The 17,823-nt window shown below is 39.2% G+C and overlaps 1 protein-coding gene across 1 annotated transcript in view; it reads right to left on the reverse strand.

The window, feature by feature from the left end:
- Positions 1-17,823, reverse strand: part of LOC126278326 (uncharacterized) — a 1,364,175-nt gene that overhangs the window by 73,577 nt on the left and 1,272,775 nt on the right. Inside the window, exon 19 of the mRNA XM_049978346.1 lies at positions 10,981-10,995. Within this exon, the coding sequence (XP_049834303.1) occupies positions 10,981-10,995 (15 nt within the window). The remainder of the gene's footprint in view (positions 1-10,980; positions 10,996-17,823) is intronic.

The raw sequence follows: 17,823 nt of genomic DNA on the forward strand, positions 1-17,823 counted from the left end.
CTCATAATTATTCACCAAATATTGTTTAAGAAATGTGAAAACATTCTCAGTGGCTTGCAGTTTGACATTAAACAAGGATTTGACACAAGAGAGGCTACAGGTCTAGCAGCTGTGCAAGACTGCTTTGATCAGAGAGTTAACACATAACTGCCTTTTATTAATTCAAAAACGCTTTGACAGAGTGTGGTATAACAAACTGATTCAAATTACTAACAAAATGGACACTGATAAGAATGATCTTAGATGCATAAAAATTATATTGAAACCAGACTGCTCAGATGAAATCTCCAAAATGTTCAGATCCGTAGTATTAGCAATATCCAACATCTCAATAAAGCTACACTGCTTCCAAATAATATATAAGATGTAGGAAGACTACTTAAATTGTAGGTGAATATAGCAAAAACTTGGGTCTAGATATTAATATTAAAAAAAGAAAATAAATGTAACAACACCACGATGTCATTTAATTATCCACCAATCAAATGAGTCAGTAAGGTTTTCTGAAGGCTGGATGATGGACAGGGTGGTAAAATGTTGAATAGAATATGCAAGAAATACCTTTATGAAATTCCAACTGATTTGTTACAATGTGAATTGCAATCCATATCTCAACAGTCTGATTCATGCATGGCATGAAATGGTGGACATTAAAAGCCTCAAATTTGTGGATTGATTTTATGACTATTTTGCTAATTATTGTAAATGGTTCAAATGGCTCTGAGCACTATGGGACTTAACATCTTAGGTCATCAGTCCCCTAGAACATAGAACTACATAAACCTAACTAACCTAAGGACATCACACACATCCATGCCCGAGGCAGGATTCGAACCTGCGACTGTAGCAGTCCCGCGGTTCTGGACTGAAGCGCCTAGAACCGCACGGCCACTGCGGCCGGCTAATTATTGTAAATCACTGTCCACAGTCAAGCATAATATATTCACCAGTTAAAAGACATAAACTGTTGTAATCACTTAGTTTTGTTTGATTTGTCCAATGATAAATTCTCATAGACTTGATCTTATTGCTTTTCAGCTAAATGAGATTTACACAAATAGCATGAAATGTAGCATAAAATGGCTTTCTATAGAACAAGCATGATCAAAAGAATCCACATGAAGTCACTTTACATTACATTAGTTGTATCCAATTGATGGCATGCATGTCCTGATATGGGGACAGAAGTCAACTACAAGCATTTCATTTAAATGCAGTATAATGAAATAACTTAACATTATTGAATATTATTGTATTAAAGTGCTAATATAAGTTACAAAATAACTAAAACGTTAATTTTAAAAGTCTTTGTGAGGATACTCTTAAAATCTGAGTAGGAAGAATTGAACAACAGAAAGTTCTGTAAGTCAGGCTTAAACTTCATTACATTACCCATAAGACATTCAATATGCTCTCCTTAAATTTAATCACATTACCCATAAACCATTTAATATGGACTGGTCAGCTAACAAATATATGCATACCCATTTACTCATGGGAGAGTCACAGAAATGCAAAAAAAAAAAAAAACTGAACTAGCAGATATCTGAAGATAGGATCAGTTATTGTGTAAAAGCCTACTTACAAAGTTTTGAGAACCAGTACTAAGTGAAGACCCTGGTAATACACTGTGGACCTCATTATAACCCTGTAAGTAATATTTAGGTACATGCCAGGGCACCAGTCTGCTGGTACATTACACTTTGAATATTCCGCCAATGGCATCTGTGTGGGCCAGCCACCAGAAGCCACCTGTTGTGTGCCAGATAACTTGTGCACAGCATGGTACCAGAGCCCTCCTCTTTATAAGCATAGTGCAGAAGGCAGTAGCTCTCATATTCTGTTCATACTTATTGTCAGCTACTGGTTGTATTAGTATCTTGATTGTTTCTATGTTGGTGTCCACATTCTCAACTGTTGTCCACTTTTATGTGGAAGAAGAATAAACTGTGTTTCAGTGTGCCTGTGCTGTTGTTTCTGTCTTAGAGTAAGATACAACTGGAAATGACTGTGGCTTTCACTTCCATGTGCTCAGTATATTTGGTTGTTCCTTCAGTTCTTCTGTCCATGGGGGCTGTGCTCCAATCTCTCCTCAAGCAGCTGAAGGCTCTTAAGGTCGCTATCACAAACTTATTGGCAACACTGACTACACAGACTTCATCACAACTGGCACACCTGCCCTCTTTTCCCCTTCACAAAGGTGCAGCCAAAGACTGAGAGGCTTATAAGAAGCAGTGTCAGCAACACTTCCTCACTTTTTATGTCACTGACGCAAACTTGTGTAAGGCTTTGTTCCTTTCTCAGATTGGGTGCCAGTTAGTCCCATTCCAGGAACCTGCGTTACTTTCCTCAACAAAATGTGTAAATTTTTTGTCAAAATATCACTGTACATGCCTGCAGGTCATTGCAGTGTGTGTAGAGTTCTGTCGTTGTCATAAACAGCCCCACAAGTCCTAATGGGCTTGGACAGCTGAACTCCATGGTCCAGTCACAAATTGCGGTTTTTTACTGATGCTCATCATAATTTCTGTGCTGATTCCATGGTCCCTGAACCATCATTAGGTTGCCTCCTGACTAGAAGATGTGTCAACATGCACTACAGTGGGAACATCCGTCTTTGGGTGAAGTTTTAGTTATTGCTCAATTTAAAGAGGTATCCTGTGCTGCTAGTGATCAGATTGAGGCTTGGTGTGACAGTGCTGAAGTGGCTCCTGTTCCTGGTCACCAGGTGTCAGTCAATTCTCTGGGAGAGGACAATGAGGCAGCTTTACAAATGCTGCCTAAACACTGTATTGCACAGTAAGATGCCAAATAACAACAACAACCAGAGCATCTTGCCCATACTGTTCCATGGCATGTATTAATTGTGTGTCTCCAGTGGTAATGAATCATAATAAAATGTTTATTGAAGTGTCAGTTATAGACAAAGTGTTCAGACTACACATCGAGACAGGTGAAGCCTTGACTTTACTGAATTCACAAACTTATATCAATTTGGGATCTCTAGTGTTGTCTCCAGCTACTCAATGTTAGGCGAGTTACAACAAGCAGCATATTCTAATTTTGGGGCAATTTACGGCTCCTGTATGTATAAATCTTTAGTTCACTCCTTGACTTTTTTGATAATGGGTGATGCTGGCACCAATAATTTGTTTGGTCTGAATGCTTTCAATGCTTTTGGTTTTTTCATTTCTTATCAGGTCCTCAAACCAGCAATTAGCTTCTCTGTGTTCTGTGTTCTCATCTCTTTTCTTGGATGATTTAGGTTGTACCATTAATTTTGCAGCCCACATACCCTGAAACCTACTACATGGCAGTGCTTTTTCCATGAGCACCATATTTCAGTGGTTTTGCTTGATCAACTGAAATCAAAACTGGATAGGCTGATGTTGTTGATCATACAGCCTATAACATCAAGTGAGTGGTCTACCCTCCCTTGTGATAGTTAAAAAACCGCTGGGCTTCACTCTGCACCAGCTTTAAAGTCTCAGTTAACCCTCAATCTACCACTGACACCTACCCTTTGCCCTGTCTGGCCAAGTTATTGGCTAAAGTCACTGTTGGCCAGTTTCTCTCCAAAACTGATTTATCTGAAATCTATTTACAAGTTCCATTGGAGGAGAGTTCTAAATGGCTCCCTCTGAGTAACATGCCCTTTCAGTTATAAAAACATCACCACCTTTTGTTCAGTGCGGCAAGTATCCCGGTGATGTTTCAACGATTGTTTGGACAATCGACAATGTTCATTCCAGGGTGCATTACTATCTTGATGACATTGCCATGACAGATGCATCTGTGGAAGTGCATTTATGTAACTTCCCCACTTTTTTCACTGTTTTACATACTGCAGGGTTCAAATGTAATTTGGCCACAACACACTTTTTTTCAGCCATCTATTGTGTATTTTGGGTTAGAGGTTTCTCAGGATGGTGTTAAGCCATTATGTCATCATGTCACCAATGTCATAGTTCTGCCTTTTCCTACAACTATCACAAAACTCCAAACATTTTTATAAAGAGTTGCTTATTATCTCGTATTTATCCCAGGTGTGGCCACATTGGCCCATCCCCATCATGAGTTGCTCCAGAAGAACGTTCCTTTTCAGTGGACACCGGCCTGTGAGCACACGTTCACGTTTCTGAAATCTAAATTACATTTTATTCCTTGTTTGGCTACTTTGCAACCTAGCCACCACCTGGTTCTGGTAACAAAAACCTCTCTGTATGGACTCGGGGCCTTTCTCACACAGTGATGTGAATGCAGTTCCAAATATCTGCCATTCTAATGACCTTGTTGTCAACAGGAAGTTAAGCACTAATCTCCTCCTCCTCCTCCAAATGTCCAATAGCTTACATATCAAAAACACTCAACTCTGTTCATCAGCCCTATTCCCAAGTTGAAAAGCAAGCACTTGTTATCATCTATGCCATTAAAAAGTTTCATGTGATCTTGTATGGGTCTAAGTTCCACCTCATTACTGACTACAAGCCCTTGATTTCATTGTTTAATCCTTCTGCTTCATTGCCTGACCGAGCAGAAAACATCTCCAGCATTTGGCCTTGTTTCTGTCTTGCTCCAACTATGAAATACTTTTTTGGCCTAACGCGCAACATGCCAATGCCAATGCCCAGTCCCAGCTTCTGACTGGACTGGATGCTACTTTTGATCGGTATTAATTCCTTTGTTTTTACTTAGATGTTGAGGTTAAGCATATGATGGATGGGTTTCATATTATGAGTTCAAAGATCACATCTGCTGTTGTTGCCAAACTGCTTTTGCATCTTGTTGTTCACCACATTCAGCATGGTTGGGCGGACAGATGTCTGGGCAGTGTTCCTTATCTTTTGTGTAAAAATTCTGCCCTCCATAACTGGCTTTCAGTATTTGATGGTGCTGTTCATTTCGCTGTGGATCAGCTGTTGCACAGTGTTGTGATTTTCAACAGCCTACAGCGTGATGTGCACTGGCTCTTACATCAGGTATGTTAGGGGGTCTTGCATACCATGTCATTGGCCCATCAGCGTGTGTTCTGGCCTGGCAACAATGGTGACATGGTGCATCTTGTCGCGATGTGCCTACCTAATAGGTAGCACTGCAGGAGACTCTCTCTTCGTGGCCCACATTGTAGCTTCTGTGGAAATGTGTCCATGTTGATTTTCTGGGACCCTTCATAAATTCTTACTGGTTGTTGGTTGTAGATGCTTTCTCTAAATTTCCATACATTATCCACTGTACTCTGATTTTGGCTGAAGAAGTACATCATAGACTCCTCCACAGATGGTGCCTTAACACATTTCTTGAGTTCCCACAGGTTTATGCTAGTGGAGGATCACAGTTTGACTGAGATACTCCATGGTCACCAGCTCCAGACATTTCTCCACCTGCTCACATAGCCCCACCAATCCCTATCGGAACGACACTCATCTTGCTTCACTCCTAGCTCCACAGTTTGGGCTCAGTGGTTCACCCATTGACCAAAGTCAATTCTGGCCACAGTCTAAAGCTGCTGAGATTGCTGCCTTTGGAAGGTGTGCACCTGTGATGGGATGGGTTGGTTGTGCATCATCATGATCAGCTATGTCCTCATGCCATGGCGAGGGCCACAGGTCCACCACAGCCAGCTCCGCTTCCTTCCTCGGCATCTTTCCTGGCCTCAAATTACATCCCTGCAGTGGGGGGATGAACCCATCCTTCTTGTAGATATCGCAACATCCTGCCTCTGGTGATTCCACTGCCAGTTGGGGTGGTACTTACAGCTCTTTCCAACGGTGGCGCCCCTGGCACCCTGACTGAGGCCTTCAGTATTGGCACAGTTCCACCACTTTAGGGAACTGGACACCGAAATGCAAGTAACGCCGTTGTCACCTATCCTCTCGTATAGTACTTTGCAGGGGAGGGACCACCGCACTTGTCTGTGGCAGTGCCAATTCCTCCGTTACTCACCAGTTCCATCGCAGAATCTCCTTCCACCATTACCGCCATCACCTGCAGCATCTTCTGCAGGGGCTGTGGATGTTTCAATTGCTGTCCCAACACCCATATTGACAGAGCACCATTTCCTCAGTGGGGTGCTGTAACTCTGTCCATAATACTTGGATAAGTGCTGTGGCACAAGGTTGCTGGGATGCTACACTTTGAATATTCAGCCAATGTCATCTGTGCAGGCTAACCACCAGAATGTGTCTTCAGTGGGCCACATGACTTATGCACATGGTACAGCATGCAGCACACCATCTACCAGAGACCTTCTCTTTACAAGTGCAGTACTGCATGCACTCACTCTCATTTTGCTTTCACACCTACTGTCAGCAACCGCCTACTTTAAGCAACTGCCTGCATCAGTAGCTGGATTGTTTCTATATTTGTATCTAAGTTTGCTACTGTTGTTCACTTGTACATGGAAGAAGAATAGACTTTGGTTCATTGTGGCCCTACTGTTGTTTGTGTGTTAGAGTACCCCCAACAAGTTCTTCTGCTGTACGAATTGTGAGGAAAATGTTAGGCTAATTACAGCACACTCATTCTTTTTGGATGTCATACACAAGTGGAATGGAAAGAAAGCACACACACACATGGGGGTTTGTCTGAAAGCTGCTCATCTAAATTCTTAATTTTGCTCTTGTCAGCTGTTCAACATCTCAGCTATATCACAGGTAGTTACCTTCACTTTTACTTATATGTATCCATTCAGGACTTTCAAATACAATGTTTTCACAAAATAAATGATTCAATTTTTGCCCACATGTGTAAATGCTAAAAGCATAGTAATTCACTTACTTAAGGGTAACTGCTACTGTGTCCTCCGATATGAAACTAAAATTTTGCTTATGTTAAAATTTAAATGCATCAAAAGATGATGCAACAAAACTATCATCCCAAATGCTGCAAATAATCAGTTCAAAAATGTTCATCATATCCAGCTTGTTATGCAAACAAATAAAAAATGTATATTTACATACAGTTTATGTGAAAAAATAATGTTATAAGCTTTCTGACAGCTTAGGCTTCCTACAGTTGAAATCCTGCATCCTAGTTCTCAGCTAATACAACTTTTCATGGTTCCATTTTGTAAAGTTTCTTGGAGATAATCAACAAAATTCTGACAGATATGAGAAACATTATCTGGTTGCCATTTTCTTAAACACCGAGGTATTTATGAAGATAACAGAGTCTATATCAGCACAGGCCCTCAAATGTCATGGCAATAATAACTAATAATAGAAGACCGACAGCCACATTAACAGACTATGGTACAGCAATGATACTACAATTAAAAACACTGACTGAGGTTGCACAATTAATGCAGTGGACTTGCATTTGAGTGAAGCTAAGTTCATATTCCTGTTGGGCACCCAGATATAGGTTTCCCATGGTTTCCTAAATCACACATGGAAAATGCCAAGATGGTCTCTTTGTAATTCTACGGTAAATTTCACAAAACTAATTTAATAAGAGGCCTTGCTCCATTCATAATGACTTCATCAATGACAGGACATTAAAACCTGATGTTCCTTCACTCCTTTCTCTTACTAGCCCCTGGCATCTAAGTTTCCTACCTCAAACAGAAGTACATAGAAAAAACTTCTCAAAACAGAATAAGTGGTAACCGTGTGAGCTATGACCAAGGACCAAACAGGTTTTAACTACATTCACTCTACATCAGTTCGCAACAACTAAACACTTCGTTATATGAGGGTGTGCTGAAAAATAATGGCTCCAAATTTATTATGTCAAACTCTTAAAGCTTTTTAAATAAAACAAATGTTACTGATATTCTACAACTTTATTCTTCACATCTACATATTTGCAGCCCTCTGCCGATAGAAGGCTTTGGATTGTAGCATGTAACATGGTGGTGTGTAATGTAACCATATTGGTGCATGGGGAACAGCATGCCTAGTTTTGAATTCAAAGAGTTTGTCCACACATGGAGCTCCCTCTCCTTCAGCATGACAATGCACACCACACAAGAGCACAACATCTGCAACAATGTGATGGCTCGGGTTCACTGTCATTGATCATCCTGTATTATGTCCTGTCTTGGCCCCATCTGATTTTCATCTGTTTCCAAACCTTAGAGAACACCTTCGAGGACTTCCTTTTGATAGTGATGAGGTAGTGCAAGCAGAGGTGAGGTTGTGGCTCCACGGACAAAGTCTAACATTCTACATTTATGATATCAACAAACTAGTCTCTCATTGACAGAAATGTGTTTGTCACAATGGGACAATGTTGAGAAATAGATATGTTGACATAAAAATGTAGAAAGTTAATAACATTCTTACATAAAAAGTTTTAAGAGTTTTTGCTTACAAAATTCAGAGACTTTACTTTTCAGCACACCCTTGTATATCCTGCAAGTAAGTTTTAATACCTACAGAAAATAAATAAAAAATCTCAGTTGGAATAAAGTCACTGGTTATTTCTTTAAAAAGCTCTGTACACCTTATTCTGTAATTAGGAATGTATCTCATAAAGTCAGCTAGAAAAATGTAATGGTGTGTTGTACATAACTAGTCTCCCTATGCTGTGTTGTTGTTGTTGGGGTCTTCAGTCCTGACACTGGTTTGATGCAGCTCTCCATGCTACTCTATCCTGTGCAAGCTTCTTCATCTCCCAATACCTACTGCAACCTACATCCTTCTGAATCTGCTTAGTGTATTCATCTCTCCATCTCCCTCTACAATTTTTACCCTCCACGCTGCCCTCCAATACCAAATTGGTGATCCCTTGGTGCCTCAGAACATGTCCTACCAACCGATCCCTCCTTCTGGTCAAGTTGTGCCACAAACTTCTCTTCTCTCCAATCCTATTCAATACTTCCTCATCAGTTATGTGATCTACCCATCTAATCTTCAGCATTCTTCTGTAGCACACATTTCAAAAGTTTCTATTCTCTTCTTGCCCAAACTATTTATCGTCCATGTTTCACTTCCATACATGGCTACACTCCATACAAATACTTTCAGAAATGACTTCCTGACACTTAAATCTATACTCGATGTTAACAAAATTTTCTTCTTCCGAAACGCTTTCCTTGCCATTGCCAGTCTACATTTTATATCCTCTCTACTTCGACCATCATCAGTTATTTTGCTCCCCAAATAGCAAAACTCCTTTACTACTTTAAGTGTCTCATTTCCTAATCTAATTCCCTCAGCATCACCCAACTTAATTCGACTACATTCCATTATCCTCGTTTTGCTTTTGTTGATGTTCATCTTACATCTTCCTTTCAAGACACTGTCCATTCCATTCAACTGCTCTTCCAAGTCCTTTGCTGTCTCTGACAGAATTACAATGTCATCGGCAAACCTCTGAGTTTTTATTTCTTCTCCGTGGATTTTAAGACCTACTCCGAATTTTTCTTTTGTTTCCTTTAGTGCTTGCTCAATATACAGATTGAATAACAACGGGGAGAGGCTACAACCCTGTCTCACTCCCTTCCCGACCGCTGCTTCCCTTTCATGTCCCTCGACTCTTATAACTGCCAACTGGTTTCTGTACAAATTGTAAATAGCCTTTCGCTCCTTGTATTTTACCCCTGCCACCTTTAGAATCTGAAAGAGAGTATTCCAGTCAACATTGTCAAAAGCTTTCTCTAAGTCTACTAATGCTAGAAACGTAGGTTTGCCTTTCCTTAATCTTTCTTCTAAGATAAGTCATAGGGTCAGTATTGCCTCACGTGTTCCAGTGCTTCTACGGAATCCAAACTGATCTTCCCCGAGGTCGGCTTCTACTAGTTTTTCCATTCGTCTGTAAAGAATTCGTGTTAGTATTTTGCAGCTGTGCCTTATTAAGCTGATTGTTCGGTAATTTTCACATCTGTCAACACCTGCTTTCTTTATTATATTCTTCTTGAAGTCTGAGGGTATTTCTCCTGTTTCATACATCTTGCTCACCAGATGGTAGAGTTTTGTCAGGACTGGCTCTCCCAAGGCCGTCAGTAGTTCCAATGGAATGTTGTCTACTCCAGGGGCCTTGTTTTGACTCAGGTCTTTCAGTGCTCTGTCAAACTCTTCACGCAATATCATATCTCCCATTTCATCTTCATCTACCCCCTCTTCCATTTCCATAATATTCTCCTCAAGTGCATCGCCCTTGTATCGACCCTCTATATACTCCTTCCACCTTTCTGCTTTCCCTTCTTTGCTAATAACTGGGTTTCCATCTGAGCTCTTGATGTTCATACAAGTGGTTCTCTTATCTCCAAAGGTCTCTTTAATTTTCCTGTAGGCTGTATTTATCTTACCCCTAGTGAGATAAGCCTCTACATCCTTACATTTGTCCTCTAGCCATGCCTGCTCAGCCATTTTGCACTTCCTGTCGATTTTATTTTTGAGACGTTTGTATTCCTTTTTGTCTGCTTCATTTACTGCATTTTTATATTTTCTCCTTTCATCAATTAAATTCAATATTTCTGCTGTTACCCAAGGATTTCTACTAGCCCTCGTCTTTTTACCTACTTGATCCTCTGCTGCCTTCACTACTTCATCCCTCAAAGCTACCCATTCTTCTTCTACTGTATTTCTTTCCCCCATTCCTGTCAATTGTTCCCTTATGCTCTCCCTGAAACTCTGCACAACCTCTGGTTCTTTCAGTTTATCCAGGTTCCATCTCCAGGTCCCATCTCCTTAATTTCCCTATGCTGTATGATGAAGTTATTAGTATGCAAAAGGAAATGGAATAATACTCTATACAGCAAATACTCACACAACTTGCATATAACTCATTCTTACCCTAAAAAATCAGCTCAATTGCTTGATGATATTTTCATCAAATAAACAGTGAGTACTATGCATACATTTATCTTATTCAGTGTTGAAAAATTAGTGAAGTGCATATTAGAAATTCATTGTCATAGAACTGAAATTTTGATAGTATTATCTGAACATTGAAACAAAATATAGCTTATTAAGGAAAAATATTTAAAACTCGTTGCTCTAATACTTGTGTAAGCAAAAGACAGAAGTAACTTACTTGGATGGTTCCCAGCTGCAGCATATTCAAGAAAAAAGAAAAATGTTGACTCATTACTGTTCATAATCTTCTCTAGTCACAAACTTACAATTCCATTAATATTTGACATGAACAGTTGGGAGCAACAAGTACAATGACAGTTTTACAGTATCAAATTGATAAAAATCAGTTTTAAACCATCATATATGCACAAATTAATAGTAAAAAAGTAAGCACCTGTCACTATTATCTGTCAGCTTACCAATTAATGTAAAAATTTGACATGCTTTTAATACCTTCACTTCACATCACAAATAATTGAGGTCTTTTAGGTTACTGTGTCTGAAACTTTAATGTTAAATGGTCTCCTTTGTGTAGATGAATATATATTTAGTACAGAAAAAGCACAAACTATCAATTTGAATGCAGTAGGAAGATATTAAGTAAAGGCATTGTACTGCCATTGTAACATCTTCTGTCATTGTACCCTCTATTACCATTCACACTTCTGTCTGCTGCCTGTATGTTGATTGGTTTATTTATCTATGTTTCTGTATGTTCTTTTTGATCTACTGATCATAAATAAATTAGTAAACAGACTGAGTAATTTGTGCTATGCATTTAATGTCCTGATTAAAGTCAGTGAAATAGACAACACTAGAATGTGCATAATTTGCACTTGCACAATCGATACTCAAATTTTGCATTCCATTTTGGGGTGTCTCAGACAGAGGGATATGTAGAATGGAATAATTATGATAATGAGCAAGTGCTCCTTTCCCTCACCTTTAAATATCTATTTCTGGAGCTCAGTATCCTACAAGTGTCACATACTTATACTCACAAAACAGTGTGTTTTACACATATTTTTACAAAAAATCAGACCCATAGTTATGAAGGCCTCCTTATAATTAATGTCTATGTACAGGACACAATAGTGTAGGGCACATGGGGGCTCTTCTTTATGCTCGAACTCCACATTTATGGGTATGAAAATTTATAACAAAGTAAAGTGAAGAGAATTCCTCAGCATAAATTCAGAAACACTGAAAAAAAAACTTATATGAGAAACTAGTGCAGGAATATTACTATTCAGTAGAAGAATTCACGAATGACAACCTGAAAATTTGCGCAAGAGAGAGCAAGTACTTTGGACTGTTAACTTTTAAAAGTTTGTAACTTTCTAAGAAAATTTATTAATTGCTTAATTAATTATTATCCAATACAGTATATTATATTACTGATATTGTAAGAAAGATTGTAAATCAGTTTTTGTGTTTTGATGAGTCTCTTGTACACTAAGTCAGTGACTTAAAACTGTATGTCACAAGACAATAAACTTCTGTTCTGTCCTATACAACAAGCTACCTAAGAACTTGAAAAGTGAAATACAGATGGATTTGCAGAAAAAGAAAAAAAATGTGACTTCAGAAGAACTGTCTCTATACAGTAGAAGAATTTCTGAATGCCACTCTAAAGTAAACAAGCTGTATATTTTCTTACTAATTATTAAGTTTATAGCTGATTAGTTCATTCTACAGGTATTACTGTTATGTTTCTTATTTTGAGTCTAAAACAACCAAGTTAAATATTTTCTACTGAATTATGACAATATTATGAAAATGAAAGATTTCTACTCACCACATAGAGGAGATGCTGAGTTGCAGACAGATACAACAAAACGACTGCCATAAATATTGAGCTTTTGGCCAAAAGAACTTTTTCTGAAGTATATACATTCATGAAAGCACAGCTTACACACGCACACAAAACCACTGTCTCTGGCCACCAATGCTGGACTTCGAGAAATGTGCCTGATTGGAGAAACAATCTGGATGGCACGAGTAAAGAGGAGACTGGGGCAGGGAGGGGAAGATAGAGCAGGATAGAGGTGGAAGAGGTAAAGTGCTGCTTCTCGTTGAAGCATGCATGGATGTGGTGGGGACAGGGTACGGCAGCTAGGTGTAACTGGGAGGTTTGAGGGGAAGGTGGGGGGTGGAAAAGGAGAGAAATAGAAGGGGAAAAAAAGGACTAGTAAAAGCATTGGTGAGATAGAAAGCTGTGTAGCACTGGAGTAGCATTATGGAGGTGGACTGGTGGATGAAGGACAGGGACAAATGAAGGCTGTGACCAGAGGGAGTTATGGGAATGAAAGTTCAACGTGTATGGCAGCCTTTTGTTATGTCTGGTTGGGACTCAATGTCTCTTCCTTTTCATAACATTGTCATTATTCCATTCTGGACTCCCCATTGTTTAATTCTGGTTATTTATTTCATTCTACAAATAGAATTGTTCTTCTTCTTATGTCCCATATCCATTACTTTTGTTTTATTATGAGATAATAACGATAATTATTATAATGTAATATTGTAATTTATCCGATATCCTTTTTTACTTATTATGATTTAATTATAACATTTATACAAACTGTGTGACTTGCCCCTTATCCACATGCAATAACACACAACATGATTTATGGGATCATTAAAAATCAAAGCCACCTTTCTCTGTTATTTAGTTAACTCAGTCTTATGCCACATGTGAAAAGGAATAAAATACACCAGTAGTGTGAAAACAAACATGTAGTTCATTTAGATGTTTCTAAAAATATAAATACAGTTTCAAAATTATGGAGCAAAACAATCCCATATTCATAATAATGTTAACATAACACACAACTTGATAACACACTGTATTTTTCCAGCAGCAAGAATAAACAAATACTTTTGTGAACACAGCCTCAGTTAGCAACACAGCGTTGCCTGTGGAACCGACATCTCAAATCCACTCCATAATAATTCATTGTCAGCCCCTGTGGTTTACACTTGACAGTTCACTCCCAACTCTTCCCCCCACTCCATACTTCCCTTTCCATTTCCTGCCCCCACAACCACCCCTATGCAAGAATTGCCAACAGAACCGCCACTAATTTGGTAGCGTAGTAAACCCAATTACTATGGATTCAGCACTAATATTCATTTCATACTACTTTTATGTCATCCTCTTCTTGCCTCTAAGGGTGAAATGTCATTTTAACTTTCATAAAAGTAGTTTACTGAGATGTGCCTTTGGGGAAAAACAGGATAGAGTGGAATGGGACAGTGCCCTGTCACTTTTGTGGTAGATTTCAAACTACATGTATTTTTTTCTTTCACCTTGCTTTTCCAGAAGATGTAGACTTATGTTAGAAAGACTTACAGACAGCAACAGTCTGTTAAATCAATGGGAATGGAATTTTCAGTAATTTTATCTTCTGAAAAGTGATTTTCAATAGCAACTAAGCAGTTTAACATAATTAAAACTGTGGTGTCACCGCCAGACACCACACTTGCTAGGTGGTAGCCTTTAAATCTGCCGCAGTCGATTAGTATATGTCGGCCACGCGTGTCGCCACTATCAGTGATTGCAGACCGAGTGCCGCCACACGGCAGGTCTAGTCTAGAGAGACTCTCTAGCACACGCCCCAGTTGTACAGCTGACTTTGCTAGCGATGGTTTACTGACAACATACGCTTTCATTTGCAGAGACGACAGTTTAGCAAAGCCTTCAGCTACGTCATTTGCTACGAATGTTTTCAGAACAGATAATATTGTGAATCATGTACCGTCAAGAGCGACGTTCATCATTAACGGTTTAAAGTGAAGTATCAAACTAAGTACATCTGCTTTCTGAATTCTAATTCCTTGTCATGTTCCAGACCTCATGTCAGTATAGTTCTTCCCTCCTCACACCAGCCTGCGTGAGCTAAAACGCGTGCATTTTGGCCTCCACTAGTAACACGGTGTTGGCTCTTCTGCCAACACAACAAAAACAACATTGGAAAGATTTGTTCATAAAGCAGAGTTGACAGATCAGATGGGAAATTTTAAAGATGTGTTTGCCACAGAACAATAGTTGTTTTAACAGATTTCCATTATAAGAATGAACTACAGGATTCTGTTACAAGCACAGAAAAGAAAGAAGGAAAGAGGGTGCAATAAAGGTCAAAAATGCTAGGAGAGTGAAGTCAGCTGCGAAAACACTCTTTGGGAATATTAAAATAGAAAAATCTAACTGTACACAAAAAACAAGAGAGATGAGAGAAGCCTTAAGCAGGATACAAGAAAGAAAATGATGAAGGGTTAATCAGAGGGAGGGTAAGCTGAGCGTCTCTAATGTGAGGACTTTTACTCCATTTATAATGATGGCTGGATCACATGCCACAAGTGTTTCAAGTATGCACACAGTTTGTACGCTGGCACAGACAGTGAGGATGAAGAAGAAACTGTGATTTGTACATACTGTCAGAAAGGCTTGTAGTTATTATTCTGATGATTATTAAGCATCAAAAATAATTGTACATTTTTCAAAGTGACATTAAAATTTTTTCTTATGTTTAGTGACAATTTTTGGAGATTTCTGATTCCAATGTCTAAACTGTTCATTAAACAACTTTATGTCCTAGTTTTAAGATTATAAGATTATACTGGAAGATGATTTTTTTAATGTCTCTTTACAAAGTGTTTTCTTGTGTTCTCTTACTTTAGAAAAACTGTTAAACCTTTTGTATCCCATTCCACCCTGAGTTCTTCCTCTAACAGTTCTTATCAACTATTTCTACATTTCCATTACTCACAAATGCAGGGGACAAATGTCATTAGGACTGTAACCACCCATCCTAGAAATGAGGAGCAAAAGTAATACTGTATCAGTCATTTCAATTTTTTTACACATTACCAGCTTCCTGACCTCACTGCCACTCATAGTCATGCTACGTGCACCTCAGTTCCGATTATATTTTTTACTACATAATAAAAGGGAAAGCGCCGGCAGACAGGCACATGAACAAAACACACAAACACACACACAGAATTACGAGCTTTCGCAACTGGCAGTTGCTTCGTCAGGAAAGAGGGAAGGAGAGGGAAAAATGAAAGGATGTGGGTTTTAAGGGAGAGGGTAAGGAGTCATTCCAATCCCGGGAGCGGAAAGACTTCCCTTAGGGGAAAAAAAGGACAGGTGTACACTCACGCACACACACACACACACACACACACATATCCATCCGCACATACACAGACACAAGCAGCATGGATATGTGTGTGTGTGTGCGCGAGTGTACACCTGTCCTTTTTTTCCCCTAAGGGAAGTCTTTCCGCTCCCGGGATTGGAATGACTCCTTACCCTCTCCCTTAAAACCCACATCCTTTCATTTTTCCCTCTCCTTCCCTCTTTCCTGACGAAGCAACTGCCAGTTGCGAAAGCTCGTAATTCTGTGTGTGTGTTTGTGTGTTTTGTTCATGTGCCTGTCTGCCGGCACTTTCCCGCTTGGTAAGTCTTGGAATCTTTGTTTTTAATATATTTTTCCCATGTGGAAGTTTCTTTCTGTTTTATTTACTACATAATAAGATAGAAGTGTAAAGTGGAAGTTTGGTTGAAAATTCTCATGCATCCCAGAGTTATGCTTATATGTCAACTGCTTCTCTCCCATACCCCCTACCCCCGCTCATGTTGAAACAAGAGCTAAGAGTTTTCTAGCACCACAGTTTTCTCCCTAGATAGTAAGTAATACATGTACCAAGGGTGGTTGAAATTGTTCCACATATTCCTGAGATATGCTTTATAGTTTGCTCATTCCTTGGAGGGGGGGGGGGGGTCCTAACTAAACAAGCTTGTGCTTCTGAAATGTGAGGATTCATCACAAATAATAAATTATTTTCTGTTAAAATAGATGTACAGTTGCTAGAAACTTTTGAAATAACACCACACTCCCAGTTGCTATAAACTTTTGAAATGACTCCACACTCCATGCAACTGTTAAATTCTTTATTTATTTTTCAGTCTTTAGCTCTTTTCACGTACTTTTTTAGAACGTTATTTGTAAATACAATCATAGTTTTCCACTTAATACTGCATTAACTAATTAATTAAAGACAGTGACAAAACAGAAGACAAATAATACTTGGTGAGGTAACTTAATGCATACCATTACTGGATGCAAGACCATTAAAAAATCCGCGATGGAAAATATTGCCATACTGCCCTCCTGTATACCGATCTTGAGGGCAAACAGCATATGTATGCTTAAAATGCACAAGTAACACCAATAATATGACAGTATATCACAAGATTAAAATTACATTTATTATCAAATAACATATTTGTGCTTGAAATATGGATTATGACAAACATCTCAAGGATCACTCTGCTACGGTTTGTAGGAAGTACGGTACTTGGGATAGTAGTTATTTAGAATAACAACTGACAGGTCATATGATTCCATACAAATATATTTTATTGTTCTACAAGGTACAAAGCATGTCATCAGAAACATTGATCAGAGTGCACTAATTGCAGGTCCAGAGGGTTTAGTTGAGCTTCCTTGGGGCAGCAATACTGTTCCAGGTGCATCCACAGAGTTATGTTCCCACAGAGCATGTGTGACATTGTTCCACTATGGCCAATGGACAGGAGGTAGTAAGCAGTCATGTGGAAATGATGGCACCCGCAAAGATGGCAAAGTGCATTGAACAAGGCAGACTCAAACTGGCAGCCTCAGTCTGTCATCAGCAATGTTGAAACACTGAACCTGGTAATTAAGTAGCAAACAAAGGCCTTGGCAATTCTGTTGGCTGAAATGTCCAGGAATGGGGCAGCCTCAACCCAACGCATCACGCGGTTGATCATGGATAAGATGTACTTTGAACCCTGTGACTCAGGGAGTAGCCAGACTAAATCAGTATGAACGTCTGAAAACCCAAATTTAGGCTAGGGAATTTCCCAAAGGAGGGCTGAGCACTTTGTCCGGCCTTTGCCTGCTGATGAGGGTACAGGTCCAGGGCTTTGCAGTGGCATCACATTTGATGTTGAGCCAGACAAAGACTT

Source organism: Schistocerca gregaria, chromosome 6, assembly GCF_023897955.1.
Source record: "Schistocerca gregaria isolate iqSchGreg1 chromosome 6, iqSchGreg1.2, whole genome shotgun sequence".
Lineage (NCBI taxonomy): Eukaryota > Metazoa > Arthropoda > Insecta > Orthoptera > Acrididae > Schistocerca > Schistocerca gregaria.